Raw genomic sequence first — 17,144 nt, forward strand, 5'->3', positions numbered from 1 at the left:
ATGAAAATCGATTTTGTGCACTATATCGAAAATTCCGAGAGATTTTTTATTGAAAATAGACATGTGGTATTTTTATGGCAGGAGCATCTTACAAAAAAATTATAGTAAAATTTTGACACCTAATAAAAATTTTATGGGGGTTTTGTTCTTTTAAACCCCCCAAACTTTTGTGTACGTTCCAATTAAATTATTCTTGTGGTACCATTAGTTAAACACAATGTTTTTAAAACTTTTTTGCCTCTCAGTACTTTTTCGAAAAGTCAGTTTTTATTGAGATACCTATTTTGAATATTAGTCAAATCCACTACATATTTCTAAATATGGTTAAGTACGATTATGGAGACTTGGTAATCGTATGAAAATTTATTTATAATTTTCATTTTTAGGCATATTTTGAACCATATTAAAAAAGAAGCCAAATCTTAATAAAAGGTGCCTTATCGAAAAAATACTAAGAGACAAAAAAGTTTTAGAAACATTGTGTTTAACTAATGGTACCGCAGTAATAGTTTAATTGGAAAACGTACACAAACATTAGGGGGGGGGTGTAAAGGAACAAAACCCCCATAAAATCTTTATGTAAACATATTAAAAAGAAGCCGCAACTCGATAAAAACTGCCTTATCGAAAAAATGCAAAGAATCAAAAAAGTTTTAAAACAGTGAGTTTAACTAATGGTACCACAATTATAATTTAATTGGAACGTACACAAAAGTTTGGGGGGTTTAAGGGAACAAAACCCCCATAAAATTTTTATGGGATGCACAAATTTCACTATAGTTTTTCTTTAAGATGTTCCTGTCATAAGAATGATACATGTCCATTTTCAATAAAAAATCTCTAATAGTTTTCGATATATTGGAAAAAATCGATTTTCGTTTTGTAACTTCAAAGGGTTATAACTTTTTTTATGTGCACATTTGTATTCAGGTAAGTTAGGTCCAATCGATCTATTTTTGGTCCCAGAATATGTGATTTAATTTATGACCTGTATTTTTGTTACGCCCTCTAACTAATATGTACGTTTTACAATAAAAGTTACATCAAATATTATTTAAAAAATTGAAAAAAAATTGTTTAAACAAATTTGATAGTGTATATAACAATTAGTTTATTTAAATAACGCCTATTCGTAATGTACGTAAAAAGTACATAGAAATTAAAAAAAGAAACAACGAAATAAATAATCGAGAACCAGAGATACAGTTAACAGCTCCTTCCCCCCTCTCATCGCTAACCCAAGTTCCAACGCTGGCCGATTTTAAGGGCCACAATTTTAAGCTTTGTGGACGATTTCCTCGAAAGGAAAAATTGGTAGGTTAAAACTTTGATGTATGGTCTTTCAAATACGGCTAATTTTATTTCTTAATTGTTATAAACAAAGCTGCTGTGAATTAAAAGAAGAAGGGTGCTAACTTCGTCCCTAATTGTCATAGGATAATTGATTTTCTTTATAAATGTGTATAAAAATTCAGTCTTTCTGAATATGGAAAAACAATTTTTCTAGAGGTTACGGTTCAAAAGTTATTCTAATTGTTTATAAGCAAAAAATCGACATGTTTTTGCAAAATAATTTTACACTATTTAAAATTATTTTTTGTCATTTTTTTTAATTAGGTTAATAGCATAAATCTTCTTCTTTCATAAACTGTCCGAAGTACTACTATAACCTCATCGTTTTCTGACTTATAGTGTTGCAAAAAACATTAATTTGGGATAAACAAATTAAATAACTTTTAAACTATTTGACCAATTGATTTGAAATTTAGAATATAATTTTATCACCAGAAGTCTCGGCATTCTGTGTAATAAGAAAGTTCTAACTTAATTTTTACATAAGTTATGAACATTTATAAAATCTCAAAATTTATGATTTCTTTTCCAATTTTCTAAGCAACATTAAGCATAGACATATGCAGCGGAAGCCATATTGAAGCTTCTTATATGATTCTTTAGTTTATGACTCTCAAATTTGTTTAAAATGTTTCACTTTTTAGTAATAGACGAAAAAAGCGAAAATTTAGCGTTTTTTGATCTTCATTTGTTTATAACTATGTATATCATCAAAATCGGCTGCAGGAAACATATAGGTTATTAATGTAGATGTCCATACTACTCAAAAAATTTGGTTTCGGCCTGGAGGGGGATGTGTCACGAGAAAAATCTTATTTCTCTGGACTAAGTCTATAGACAAGATATTAACCATTCATCCCAAGTTTATTGACGAAAAAGAAAACATTTTTACAGAACTAACAAAGTTCTGTGCAAAAGCAGACCTTTGGTCAATGGATTTTATTTTGCTTTCAGCACGATCAGTAGATTGTATAAGCTGGTGACAAGGAATGTGCACCAAAACTTCATTAAAAGATTTGGCAATTGTAATACTGGAGTTACCAGCTTCCTACGCAGAAACAGAGTATAATTATAGCACATACTCTTTCATACACAATAATTAAAGGAGAAATAGATAGAGCACTGAAGTTAATGTATAATGGCTCATAATGAAAAACTCCAAATAGATCATAAACATGGAGAAATGGTACCTATGTGATGAGAGCCTTTCTATAACTCATCTGTTGGAACCAGGGCAAGACTCTAAATCTATATAAGAAAATGAAAGTTTAAGCAAGACGGAGAGAGACTCTTCATTATATTCTCTTCATAATACAGAGTCCAGCTTGTGTGAAGAAAATTTCTCTGACTTACAAGAATAGACTTACTTATTTATATATTTTATAATTATAATTCCTAAGAATTTTGTAGTGTCTTTTGTTATTATTAGTTAAGAAAAACGTTCCAGCTTTAATACTATAGGTATAGGAATACAGATTACCTGAAGTAAGTTCCTATATAATCAATTTTGGTTTGTTTATTGTGTGTTATCTTTTTTATTTTAATATTTTTTTTTAAATAAAATAACTTTTTTTATTTTTAATATAATGACTAATAACAAAAGTATTCAGTGTTGTTCTGAAACTATTTTCTTGTGGCATTTTTATAATTAATTACTTTTAATATAAGCCACAATTTTACCAAAAAAATGATTTTATTAACGTTTCGAAGCCCAAATCAGGTTTCGTTGTCAAAATACAAAATACTACTAAAATAAACAAAAATGTTGTTGCTAAGTAAAAAAATTCTTCTAATAATTTATTTAATCTGACTCATTTATATTGGCAATTCAGACGTATATTATACAAAAAATATTCAGATTATTTTTTTTTAATTAAGTTAAATAAATGTTAAAAGTATTTTTGGACATTTAATTTTTAACAGATTTTTCTGTAGTCGTAATACCACAACATAAAGTAAAGCTAACTACTGATTTGTATAATTTATTATAATAATTTTAATAAAAATGCAATATTTCCATAAATTTCCGAAAGCTTCCAATATTCCCGGAAAGTTTCGGGAAACTTTCCGGCGTTCAAATCTTCCCGGAAATTTTACATCACTACTATATACTATGTACTATATACTATATACTATATACTATATACTATATACTATATACTATATACTATATACTATATACTATATACTATATACTATATACTATATACTATATACTATATACTATATACTGTATACTGTATACTATATACTATATACTATACTATATACTATACACTATATATTATATACTATATACTATATACTATATACTATATACTATATACTATATACTATACTATATACTATATACTATATACTATATACTATATACTATATACTATATACTATATACTATATACCATATACTATATACTATATACTATATACTATATACTATATACTATATACTATATACTATATACTATATACTATATACTATATACTATATACTATATACTATATACTATATACTATATACTATATACTAAATTCTATATACTATATACTATATACTAGAAATGTAAATGTATACTATATATTATATAATTGTAAATCCCAAAACATGATTTACAAAGTTTATAGGTACCTACATTGTAAGTCATGATTCGGGAGTGCTCCTCCCAACATTCAACGTGCCTTGGTTTGTTTATTTCTAGTGCATCGTTGTTGTGATTTTAGTATAGTTGTCTTGTCATTTTTTCTAAATCTCTTGGATACATTTAAATCACTTGATCTTTGTGATTTTGTTAATTTAAAGTTTGTGTATTTCCAATGGAAATTTCTAATTTTCTTCTCAACCTCTCTTCAACAGATTTTCATTACTTGAAGATTAGATATAAGTAAATCGTTTATTATTACATCGTCTTTCATAATCTTGAATAATACAATAATAACTTATTTTCTAATAAACTAAATAAAAAAATAGTCATCAATTCTGAGACATAAATGTAATAACATGAGGAAAACTTCAAATCTATTGTTATAAGGAAAATTCGTTTTGTTTTTATAATAGTAATAAATTTTTATTTTTGTTTTAGTGTAAAACATGCTCCAGAAGGAGATTCCAGGACGGGTTGGAAGCCTTCATTCCCTGTAAATGTTACAGTAGACGAACTTTATCTGTATAGAAAAAAGAAACATAGTAAGTGCATTTGTTTTTTATTATGTATTATAATAAAATTAATACAGGACATTAATAGATATTTTCGGTAAGAAGGAAAGAAAGAAACATAAAAAGAAACTATGATTAACTATTTTGATTGGGAAATAAGCCACAATTATATTGAAAAAATAATTGTATTAACGTTTTGACGCCCAAATCGGATGTCGTTATCAAAATACAAAATAGTACTAAATTAAACAAAAATGTTGTTGCTTAATAAAAAATTCTTCTAATAATTTATTTAATCCGACTCATTTATATCGGCAATTCAGACATATATTATACATTTTAAAGTACAAGACTTTAAAATGATATTGCCAATATTAGATATTATGAGTTGCGTTCCTGGGACGACTCTACTTAAAGATAGTTCATTCGATTGCATGAAATCAACCCCAACCTAAGCCACAAAATCAGCCACAAAAAATCATAGCATGTGATCTATCTTTAAAAAGACAACGGTGACAGTAAAATTCTCGTGTTAGAGATTCCATAGTAAATCACGAGGGAAAACCAGGAAAAAACCTCGTGATACTATCCCGACGTCGTAAGTATTTTGTCTTACATTTATTTTACTCTCAAAACTAATAATACTAATGAGTCAGATTAAATAAATTATTAGAAGAATTTTTGATTAAGCAACAATATTTTTGTTTAATTTAGTAACATTTTGTATTTTGACTACGACATCCGGTTTGGGCGTCGAAACGTTAATAAAATTGTTTTTTCAATTTAATTGTGGCTTATTTCCCAATCAAAATAGTTAAATATAAAAATGTCACAAGAAAATAGCTTTACAACAACATTAAGAAACTATGATGTGACCACGACCAAATAAAAAATAAAGAAATAACGAAATAATTAAAAAAAGTCAGAAGGATGCCGATTAACGTATCTAGTAACGTAAATAGCTTAACGTATCATATTAGGCATATACCTAAGTATTTTTTTGTCTATACGCAGGAGATTCATTTTTAATATTAATACTAATAATGTTTATTCGATATAAACATACATAATAATATACACAAAATAATCAAGTATAAAAACTCTAAACATGAAGTAAAACACTTCTACGTAAAAGGTATATTTATTAATTTTTTTTTAAATCCCAACGGATTAAATAAATTATTTAATCCGTTGAAATTATTAAAATTTTAGTAAATATACCTTTTACATAGAAGTGTTTTAACTTCATGTTTAGAGTTTTTTAACTACATGGTATACAACCAACCCAGGGTGCTACCCTATTTTAGTTAATCAAATATAAAATCTTAATTAGACTAAAAACATATCAAAGTCAAAGTGTATAGTTAATAAGAATTAACATAGACAGTCACAAGAAAATCTGCACGTAGCTACAGCATAAAGTTGTGAGGTCTTTATACAGCAACATACCTAATATGTAATCTTTGTATGACATGTTTTATAATTCTATATTATCAAAATAAAATCAATTAAAGCTAGAGTCACGATGCGTGTTACTAAGTAGTAGATTAGAAAATATTATTGCGTATATTACTAAAATAAGATTAAATACTATGGATAATTCATTTTTGTTGTTAATTATTTCATTGAAGGTTGTCCATTCAATTCTATTTTTCACCTACGTTTTACTTTATCGTACTACATACGTAGTATAATAGATAAAGTTATAGGATCGTGCAAAATTTTTTTTTTCAAATTTCACTTTTTTTCGACGTTTTGAGTCCCCCTGAGTCTAAAAAGCAAATAAAAAAAACATGTCGGAAGTACGTATGTACGTACGTATGTACGTACGTACGTACGTACGTACGTATGTCGCCACCGCCCAGCAAAAACTACTGGACCGATTTTGATGAAATTCGGTATGAGTAAGTTTAAGAGAATTTTGTCGAGAAACTAAGCTTAAAAAAAAACCTCTCAAAGGTGGGGCGGAAAGAGTGGGGTTATTTGGGACCCATTTTTGCAAATTTTGACCGAAACGAATGAAATTGAACTTAAAGTTAGCACATCGACAGTTAAATAGAAATTTGGGAATTTGACATTTGCAAATTCAAAATGGCGGACAACATCGCCGACCGCCCACCCGATACATTTCCTTACCTATCTAAAAACTTGTTTAAGATAAGTTTAATTTGAAAAAGTCGTTATATAGCCTAAAGATGGGATATTATCGTTTTTCAGAAAAAGTTATGGGTTGCCTATATTTAAGGGGTGAAAATTTGACATAACTTTGAACTAGATTTTCTCAAAAATGGCTCCAAGGAATTTGTTTATTTTTTGATATATTTTTGACATCCTATCGGTAAATTGAAAGACATTAGCTAGATTTTTTAAATCCCCATAGGGGGGGGGTTATGAATTTTTTATAAAAAAATATTGGAGTGCCCGTAACTTCCTCTGTAATAGAAACTAAAATTTGAAATTTGGCAGACATATATGATACTTTATTATCTATTATTTCAATTAATTTTACCCAAAATATGGCTTCCGGTTGAACCGGAAATGAAAAAAAAAATCGTAATTTTTTAGATCCGCCCTGTATATCTTTACATATTTTGAAAGAATGCACAATTACCTTTCCAATAACATAAAACTCATTGCTGTAGCTCAAAAACTTGGAAAAGTTACAGTAAATAGAATTTTGCTATAATCTTCTATGTGTCCTCTCTCACCCGATCATATGATAGCAGAGCAATGGGGCAGTCAATGAGGGTATTTGGCTCCGAATTCCATCCTACTATATCGATTTACTTGATATTTTCGCAGTAAGTAGGGAATAGCTCCAGAAACAAAATCTACCCTAAATGCTATGGCGCTTTTTATCTTGGGGCGGTTCCCACCCCTTCAAGGGGGTGGAAAATTTGCTGGTCATGATAACCACGGAAATGGCTAGAGAACCTATTTCTAAGCAAAAACTGGTCTATAGTTTTTTTTGAGAACTCAATACTTTTTGAGTTATGCGTAGTTGAAAACTGGCCATATTCATTGTAAAATGACGACACCTTTTTGGGCGGTTTTTTGTGAATACCTTAAAAACTATGCATCGAACTAAAAATACTGTATAAAACATGTTTTATATTATAAATAACAAAGAGATTCGTTCCTTCGTAAATCTTCTATTTATAATACAAAAAGAGATATGGTAGGTGAAAATAGTTTGTTTTTTGGGGCATGCTCAAATTGGTGTATTCAACTTGAAATAAGAGAGGAACGGTAGGTTTTAGGTGTATAATGCTACCAACGCCTTTTGTAGTGTTTGAAAAGGCCTTTAAAACGAGCACCGTTAAATGTTGGTTACATTCAAACTAAGCGAGATATAGTGCAAAAAATATATGGGTAATGTACTTTAAGGAAAAATACATACATAATAAGTACACATATTTAACCCCTCATCCACAAGAATTTAAATGCATCGTTTTTCTTCTGCAATACCTTTTAATATAGTGTTGTTTCTACTTTTAAAAAGTTGGACGGGGTTAAAATCAAAGGTTTAAAGAAAATAAGATCAAATTATAGAGATCATTTTTAAATTTTCTTAAAAATCTTCCTTTTTCTCATGTAATTCGAAAATAAAATGTTCCACTCCTGAGAAGGGGTGGGAACCGCCCCCATGATAAAAGGGCCATAGTATATGTATATAGGATAGACTTTGAATTAGGAGATTGGGCTACTCCCAAAATTTCATAATCGATGCAGTAGGATAGGATTCATAGGTAATATCTTGTTCTTACCCTCGCGCATTGACTGGCGTAATAGAAATAGAATGAAAATGCAAATATTATAAACTATTAATATCTCTAAAACATGATCTAATTTGAAATGAAAGTATGACTAATATTCTATTGATTTTTGCAATAATCTATAGTATCTCCCCGAAATATGGCATCAACATTTTCTCAAATGCAGGAATTAATGATGCGTAGAACCATAAAATATTTTCAAGTATACAAGGTGTCTCTAACATATCAAAATAACGAGTAACTGTGTTATTTCTATAGAATGCCAGTATCTAGTACGATAACGATAATAGATCGGTACGATAAAGTTCTCGGGCGGCCCTTCCGTCCTGCGTTTTCTTTTTACGATCGTTTCCCATCTATTTTTCTTGTAAGTATAAGCTGCACGCGTATGGTATAAGACGTACTGTTTTACTTCTCATGATTTAGTATTTTTACTAAGTTGGTCATTTCGCTAATCTAACTGATATTTAACATTCGCCATCCATCCACAGTTTGAGTTCACGTAGCTTTTATCTGTCTCAAGAATTCTTGTTTATTCGTAGTCGGAGTTTTATATGGACTATGCAGCTTCGGGTCCACTATATGCTTTGCAAGTTTATTAGTCCTGATCTTGCGATGCCAATGCGTCTTTTAATCTATATTGACTGAGTATGTTTTTCTAAAATGTAAAACTTAAATAATACACTTTTGGATAACTGAAAACAGAAAAAGTAACTGAAACTTGCTGATAGTTTTTACGATGTTATAGTGTCGTAATCATTCAAAATGTTGCAATTTACCAAATAGCAACAGTGTGTCACTTACGTGTGCGGCGTGTGCAATTATTTTGACACTAGTACGATTTTCAGTCACAAAAACTAAATGGCGATCACTCAATGTCCAATGGAGATATTATGAAAACAATTGCGAACTATTTACCCTTAAACAGTGACATGCGGTATGCCATGCCTTGTCGAAAATATATTTTGTTGTAAAATTTGTTTTATAAAAGATTCCTTCGAACACCATCTGTGTACCTTCAAGTTGTGTGTAATTGTACTTCCTCCCAACTGCTGCAATTTTGGAAGGTTTTAGTCTTTCAGCTACGTTGATGTAACGTTTTCTGGCGGTATCACGTACCACAGACATGCCAGTGTTTACGATTTTCTAGTTAAAGTAGTCCATTCAGTATTATTTAATATTAGAATGGCAGCAAGTTGTTCTACTTTCAAGTACTTTCAACATTGTTTTACAATTTTTTAGTTAACAATAGTTTTTTTGTAATTCAGTTTATCAAGATTTTTTATGAACCTCCACCATTTTTTTAAATTATGCATGCGTTCATAATTTTCTTGAAAAAATAAAGTTTATTTTATTTGGAGCAGTATTTTATTTTACAGTAGTATGAAGAATTATTTCGTAGTTGATGTAAAAACAAATACAGTGATATATGACAAACTTATATTAAAAACAAAGGAGAGTAGAGAGTAGGCAACGGTATGACACACCGCAAGTCAGTGTCTACGTCCTGAAACATTCACGTCAGTAGGGTTAACTCTTAATAATTTGGTAGTCTTCCGATATTATGAAATCCGATCTAATGTATCAATTTATTTTCAGTTTTCCATGTTCTGACAGGATGGTTATATTTTTAAATATATATTTACAAACTAAGTTATCAATCGAAGTAGCGCAGAAAACGACAATAAATATCGTCTCCGTACCACCAGATTGACAACAGGTGGAATACTTTATTTGGTTACACCTCCTGAGATTTTCAAAATTTATAAATCATACAGGGTGCCGAGGAAATTAAGATGAGAGAATTTTAAATAATTCACAACTCATCTACTCAGCTCCAACAATGAATCTTTGTTTGAATTTTAATGAATCTTTCTTGTTGGAGCTTTGAAAATTCTCTCATCTCAATTTCCTCGGCACCCTGTATGATTTATAAATTTTGAAAATCTCAGGAGGTGTAACCAAAGAAAGTATTCCACCTGTTGTCAATCTGGTGGTACAGAGGCGATATTTATTGTCGTTTTCTGCGCTACTTCGATTGATAACTTAGTTTATTTTTTGGTAGATGGCCCTAGTTCATCCGTGACATTTCTTTCTTTGCAATTCGGGAAGGCCCAAGCTATGGTAAATGGTTAAAGCGGAGAGAAGAGGATATGGGTTTACTGATTAGGGGAAAAAGATCTCCGAAACCGGTATAGATTCTTCCTGTACTCTCCGCTTTAACCAGAGTATTATGCAACTGCTGCATTTTCGTTTTTCAAAGAAAATGAGAATGTTTATACATTTTTATATATTTACAGTTTACAATTTATATTTAAATCCACCGTTAATCGTTTGGAGGCTTTGAAATGTGACTGCACAGACGTACACTAAAAATACCATGGACGGCTATGCTTACAAATGTGGCAGTCCTTGAGAGGAAACAGTAGCGATCAACAGGTAGCAAAAACGTGTCCCAAGATTGCGGCTGTAATTTTGAATACTTTTCGAGATATTTAGCACACGTATTCGTAATATAATAAAGAATGGCGGTACAGAGCCCAATTTGAAAAATATATTAATATGTGGAAATTACTCTGTAATTAAATACAATATTAAAACAAGCTGAAAATGCGAGCATTATCATAACGAAAACATTATTTATTTACGTATTTTAATTCATAATATGGAAAATTGCTATTATGAAAAGTAGTTTAGAATTAATAATTATGTTTTAATGTGCAACTATATCATTCTAATTTAAATGTTATGAACTATAAAGGCAGTTCACTCTTGATCGAAATTCATATTTTTTATATACCTGGTATAAAATTAATAAAATTTTACATATGATGGCTGCATCATAAATCTTAGAACATGAAGAGTTTTTTATGAAGAATAACTTTTCTTCGTCAAATTAAAAATAAAAGAGTTATAAATGAAAATGTTGCTGATATCCATAATTTGAGAAAAATCTTCAAATATTTTTTTTCTATTAGAAAGATGTAATTGCACATATCAGACCATAATTGTTTATACCAAACAATATTCTTTCATATACTGTCGATTCGCTAAACTCAGACACAACTGGTTAGTGATTTTAGTCAATAATTTTGCCAATTTGGCAAAAAAATAATTACTAATTAGTTAATAATTACTAAATAATTAGTAATTTTGTCAATTATGGCAAAATTCGCAAAAACAAAAAAATTACCTACTAAAATCAGTAGCCAGTTGTGTCGAGTTTAGCGAACCGACTAAATTTTAATTTCATAGCAAATGGAACAGTCCATTTTTATCATAAAGGGGAGGCCGCATACTCGTATATACCTTTTTAGCTGTCAATAAATTATTGCTTTTAAAATATACTCAAATTGTATTTTTGAACATCTTATTTATTTTATATAATAATTAAATTCACTATCAAATGTCATTATGTTTTATTAATACTTAATTTAAAATTTAGTTTGACATTCACGAAGTGTCAAACTCAAATGTAAATAACCTATTATGCTTTGCTTAACAAATCGAGATTAAAAAACTAGCCTACTTAATAGCAACGATTTCAGCTGGACGTGTAGTGTGTCGGAAGAAAATAACCCGATTGTGACGTCACATTTTACACTTTGGGGTCGATTATCTCGAAGACGGTTAGAAATATCGAAATGCCGTCTTCAGATATTTGGATTCAGAAGAAGAAACTACATAAGAATCCATCGATAAATCTGATCTGAGTATTTCAGGAGCGACAACGCAATAACACACAGACTTTTGCGAATTTATAAACGAAATGTTTTCGTTGAAAACAACGAGCCTGTACCTCCATTAAGAAGAACAAAAAAATACACTTTCTTCAAATAAACTTTTTTATCCGATGCCTAGATTTTGTGTCATTTTGGAACTACTAATGAAATAAAAAATTTTAGTAGTTCCAAAACGACACAAAATCTAGGCATCGGATAAAAAAGTTTATTTGAAGAAAGTGTATTTTTTTTCTTCTTCTTAATGGCGGTACAGGATCGTTTTTTTTAAATTGTATTTAATTACAGAGTAATTTCCACATATTAATATATTTTTCAAATTTTGCTCTGTACCGCCATTCTTTATTATATTACGAATATGTGTGCCAAATATGTAGAAAAAAATATTCAAAATTACAGCCGCAATCTTGTAACGCATTTTTGCTACCTGTTGATCGCTACTGTTTCCCCTTAAGTGAGGAAATGCTACTCGTGAGCTGCTTTATGTTAATATCAAATCTAGAAAGAGGACCTATTTTGGACACATAGTATTAGTAAGGGGAGACCGATATAATATTCTTCAACTTATTAGGTTGGGTAAAATCGAAGGACGCAGAGGAATTGATAGAAAACAGGCCTCTTGGTTGAAGATTATCAGGGAGTGGACAGGCATAAAAGAAGCAAAGCAACTATTTAGAATAGCTGGAGACCGACAGTTTCACCATGTTAATCGCCAACGTCAAGGGGAGTTAGATAGGGCACGTTAAGAAGAAGGAGCCACTAAAACATCCTACAAATTTTAAAAAGGTCTTATTTTAGTTATCAAAAAATGTATCAAATTAAGTTTTGTAGATTAAAAAAATAGTAAAGAGTAAAAGAAAAAAAATCTGAGTAAGTGTGTTTAGTAGGTTTGTGAGTAATATTATTGTTGTTTTATTTTATTAATTTTCTTGATCAGAATTGAGCCGGTCCTGTGGCCGGTTAAAAACTAGTCAAGACAGCAAACAGAATTTTTTTCTTACCGTGAAATGGGGTGAGATTGATTAATTTTAACTTTATTTGATTTATATTTTAAACGTTTTTGTGACTGTTCTATATTTAAACACTTCACGTGTTATATTAATATCTAAAGATTTAACACCAGTTTTGTTTTAATTATTAAGAAAATCCACTTATCTCATAAAAAAAGGGTGATCAATCTTAGACCCGTGACTGGGGTGAGATTGATCATGATGATTTTATAGCATGAAACAGTAGTGCTTTTAAATAGAATATGATCAATCTTAACCCTGACTAATTCGGTCAGACAGTTTTTCGAATTTTTACAAATTTTTACAAAGGGGTGAGATTGATCATGCGGGGTGAGAATGATCACACTATTTTTATTGTACTATTCTTTATTTACACAAAAAAAAACATATTTTAACAACTAAAAATGTAATTCAGAACAATTATTAAAAAAAGAAAATTTGATTTAACATTCTTTTATATTAATTGCTCCGCGAAAATGATATTTTTGTATCCTATCAGAAATCGTCTCAAGTGTCGGATCTGGTAGTAAGGCAACTACTTCCTTGAAGGGAACAGTGGATATGCCATTTTCAATTATTTTGAAAATCTTCCTCGATCCTGCTAATTTAAGGCCAAAAAACTTTTGACGAACATTCTCAAATCCATTGCACTTAGAGGATATCCCCAATCTGCACACGTTAAAATGCTATTTATAATGGCTACTTCTTCTTCATATATGAATACAGATTGTCCACCTATTTTCTTAATCTTCCTTCCATGGTACTTGTTATTTAAAGTCCCGTAGGACAATTTGTATTTTTTTGCGGCTTTTCTTAGCGATAATCCATTTTCCAATACATCGTGCAACGCCTGATTAACTTGTTCTTCATTAAAATTGCCATACGTTCTACTGCCTAATTGTCTTTTGTACGTTCTTCCCATTTTGATTGATATTCTTAAATCTGTAACAAAAATTATAAATTAATTTCTGAAACGTACGTAACGTGGGGTTAGATTGATCACTTGATCAATGTCACCCCATTCAATATTATCCGCCATCTTAAAAAAGCTGGCGTTAGTTAAAATGCTTCTTCTTCTTCTTATGGTGCCTATCCGTTACGGATGTTGGACACTAACATGGCTATTCTGACTTTGTTGACTGCTGCCCTGAAAAGTCCGGTAGTGGTTAAGTTAAACCATTTTCGCAGGTTATGCTGCCAGGATATTCTTCTTCGTCCTGGACCTCTTTTCCCATGCACTTTACCTTGAAGTATGGTCCGAAGTAGGTCATATCGTTGTTCATTGCGCATTACATGGCCCAGTTAAAATGCTAGATACTTAAAATTATTATTACAGAACCATACAAAATAATTTTATAACACTAGAAATAGCGAACTTACCTCTGTTCTTCCTCTACCATCAAAAGTACACAAACTATAAAAATAGGACAAAAATTATGGTTAATTTCAAAGCCACAGAACTTCTGCCCAATGCCAATTGCAAACTAACAACGACGTGAACTGATCATAGTCAAGATCCAAGAAATGAATAGTGCCACGCCCAGAAACAATTTTACATTGTTGCCGGTTGTGTCTACATATATGTGATACAACGACAAATGATCAATGTCACCCCGGGAGATCAATCTCACCCCATTTTACGGTATCTCTTTAGGTAGGAATCTATAAAGGTTGTTTTATCGTTTATCATTATATTGTCAGCACTAATTATTGCAAAATATAAATAAATTTAGTAAATTTTAATACAGCTTATTGATTTGACTATCAATTCATATTTTGTTTTAGATTTTGATTCGTTAAAAGATAATATTAAAATAGAAGAAGGATCATTCAAAAATTTAAAATCCGAATACCGAAGAAGGTTTAAAAACTTTTACGAAATTCTAAAATCGCTGAATGAAAATGAGGGTAAGATAAATATTATAAATAACTACTTAAAAATACGACTTTTGAAAACTAAGGGACTTCCATTATTAATTTTGAAATGAAGTGAGTTTTATTTTTAAAAATGCAAATATATTTTTTGCTGTACACTTGTAGTAATATACTTAAAAAAGCAAATCTCAATACAAGTCATATTTCCATAGTTATATACAGTGATAACCGGCAAAATAGCGCAAAAGATGGAAAACATAATACATAGCGAAACAGAAAGAGATAAAACTAGGGGAAGTGGAGATGATCGTTATAAACGTATAAATTAACATTATATTACATAATTTACCATCTTTAAACGTATTAGAGGTGTATGCCAACTGTCACTGTGACAGTAGAATTTTATAAAATACTCCTATCACAGACGTCTAAAGGTGGCAAACTATGTAATGTAATGTTAATTTATACGTTTATAACGATCAGTTCCACCTCAACGAGTTTCATCTCTTTTTGTTCCGCAATGTATTATGTTTTCCGTCTTTTGCGCTAATAACCGGCAAACTAGCGCAAAAGATGGAAAAGATAATACATTGAGGAACAAAAAGAGATAAAACTAGCGGAGGTGGAAATGATCGTTATAAACGTATAGATTAACATTACAATACATCGTTTCCTACCTTTAGACGTATGTGATAAAAGCATTTTATAAAATTCTACTGTCACAGTGACAGTTGCCATACTCCTCTGATACGTCTAAAGGTGGGAAACTATGTAATGTAATGTTAATTTATACGTTTATATTGATGATGTTCTTGTTACAGAGCGAAAAGGTTTTGTTTCTATGTTTGTAGCCCTATAGGGTCTTTTTAAACTAATATACCTTTTACCAGGACAAAAATGTTTTATTAAATTTTACTTAAAAAATAAAACGATTCTTTTGAATGAGATATTTGAAATTAAAAATCACACTACATTTTTGCACTCTTGTAACTTTTTAAAATAAACATTAGTTTCATAAAAAAGATTTCAGGGAATTTCGGCCCTCGGTAAGAACGTAATCTTTCATTATGCGTTTAAATTTTTCAAAAATACTTATTAGTTTTCTTAGGATTCGAAAAAAATGAATCCCATTTAAATAGCATTGGAGCCAAAATTTTGTACCGATCCCCTTAAGAGAATACAATAAAAAAGAATAAATAATACTTATAGTGATGCCAGGAATGGAAAATAATACAGATAATAAAACAGTCATTAGACCAGCCATAAACAACATTAACTACAGATACATAAGCAGTATATAAATTTGGAAGAAAAACATGTTTAATCGAAATTGAAAATGAAGGAGAAAAATAATACATTATGAAAAACCCAAAAACTAAAAGAACTTCAACAGGAAAAAGTTTACATAAACCACAAAATAAAATAAGGGAAAGCGAAAAGAACAAGGAAATAAGAAAAATACCAAAAGAAGAAGAATCGACCGTAAACAAGATCAAAAGCGGATTCACTAAAGTAACCATAAGTGGTGCGATATACATCGCCACTCACAGCGATTTGGCCCATTTTCCCTGTTATTTCGCAAACATTGTTCTGTAACTTTTTTCTACGCAGCTTTAGGTATATGCAATGTTATATTAAATAGGAAGAAACTTTAATAATCTTTAAAATAGTCTATTGTAGAAGAGAGTAAAACTATTTTTGAGTAAATTATGATTTTTCAAAATTTTATACTTTTAAAGGTTTTTGATATATTTTACGATTATTTTTAAATTTCTCATTGTAACTTTTTTATTGTATATTCAGGTATATACATTTTGTAATAAAAAAGAAAGCTTAGTTTCTTTAATTTAAAATGGTGTATTGCAAAAAACTGTAGGAGTATTTTCAAGCAAGATATGCTTTTTCAAAGTGTGACATATACACATGCAATAGGTCCCACTATGTTGGAACCACATAGAAAAGTTTTTTATTATTAACTTTATAAAAAAAGTTATTCTTTTTTTAACAATACTGTACGAGGTATGTTAAAAAATATGAATTTCGCTCAGGAGTAAAGTACCTTTATATTTCACAATATCGAAAAGTGTTATTAAGAAAAGTTATTTGGAATTAACAATTATGTTACAGTATGCAAATATATTTTTCTAATTGAAAAAAATTTAAAATTTTAAAATTTGTCTCAAATTACGGATACCTTTGTATATCCTACGGATATCTTTTTTTGGTAATATGCTAA

The 17,144-nt window shown here is 29.8% G+C and overlaps 1 protein-coding gene across 1 annotated transcript in view; it reads left to right on the top strand.

The window, feature by feature from the left end:
- Positions 1-2,528: 2,528 nt before the first annotated feature.
- Positions 2,529-17,144, top strand: part of LOC114341412 (uncharacterized) — a 194,714-nt gene continuing 180,098 nt past the window's right edge. The window contains exons 1-3 of the mRNA XM_050652978.1: positions 2,529-2,587; positions 4,434-4,537; positions 14,819-14,941. Coding sequence (XP_050508935.1) covers positions 2,529-2,587; positions 4,434-4,537; positions 14,819-14,941 — 286 coding nt within the window. The remainder of the gene's footprint in view (positions 2,588-4,433; positions 4,538-14,818; positions 14,942-17,144) is intronic.

This window comes from Diabrotica virgifera, chromosome 6 (genome assembly GCF_917563875.1).
Source record: "Diabrotica virgifera virgifera chromosome 6, PGI_DIABVI_V3a".
Classification (NCBI taxonomy): Eukaryota; Metazoa; Arthropoda; class Insecta; order Coleoptera; family Chrysomelidae; genus Diabrotica; species Diabrotica virgifera.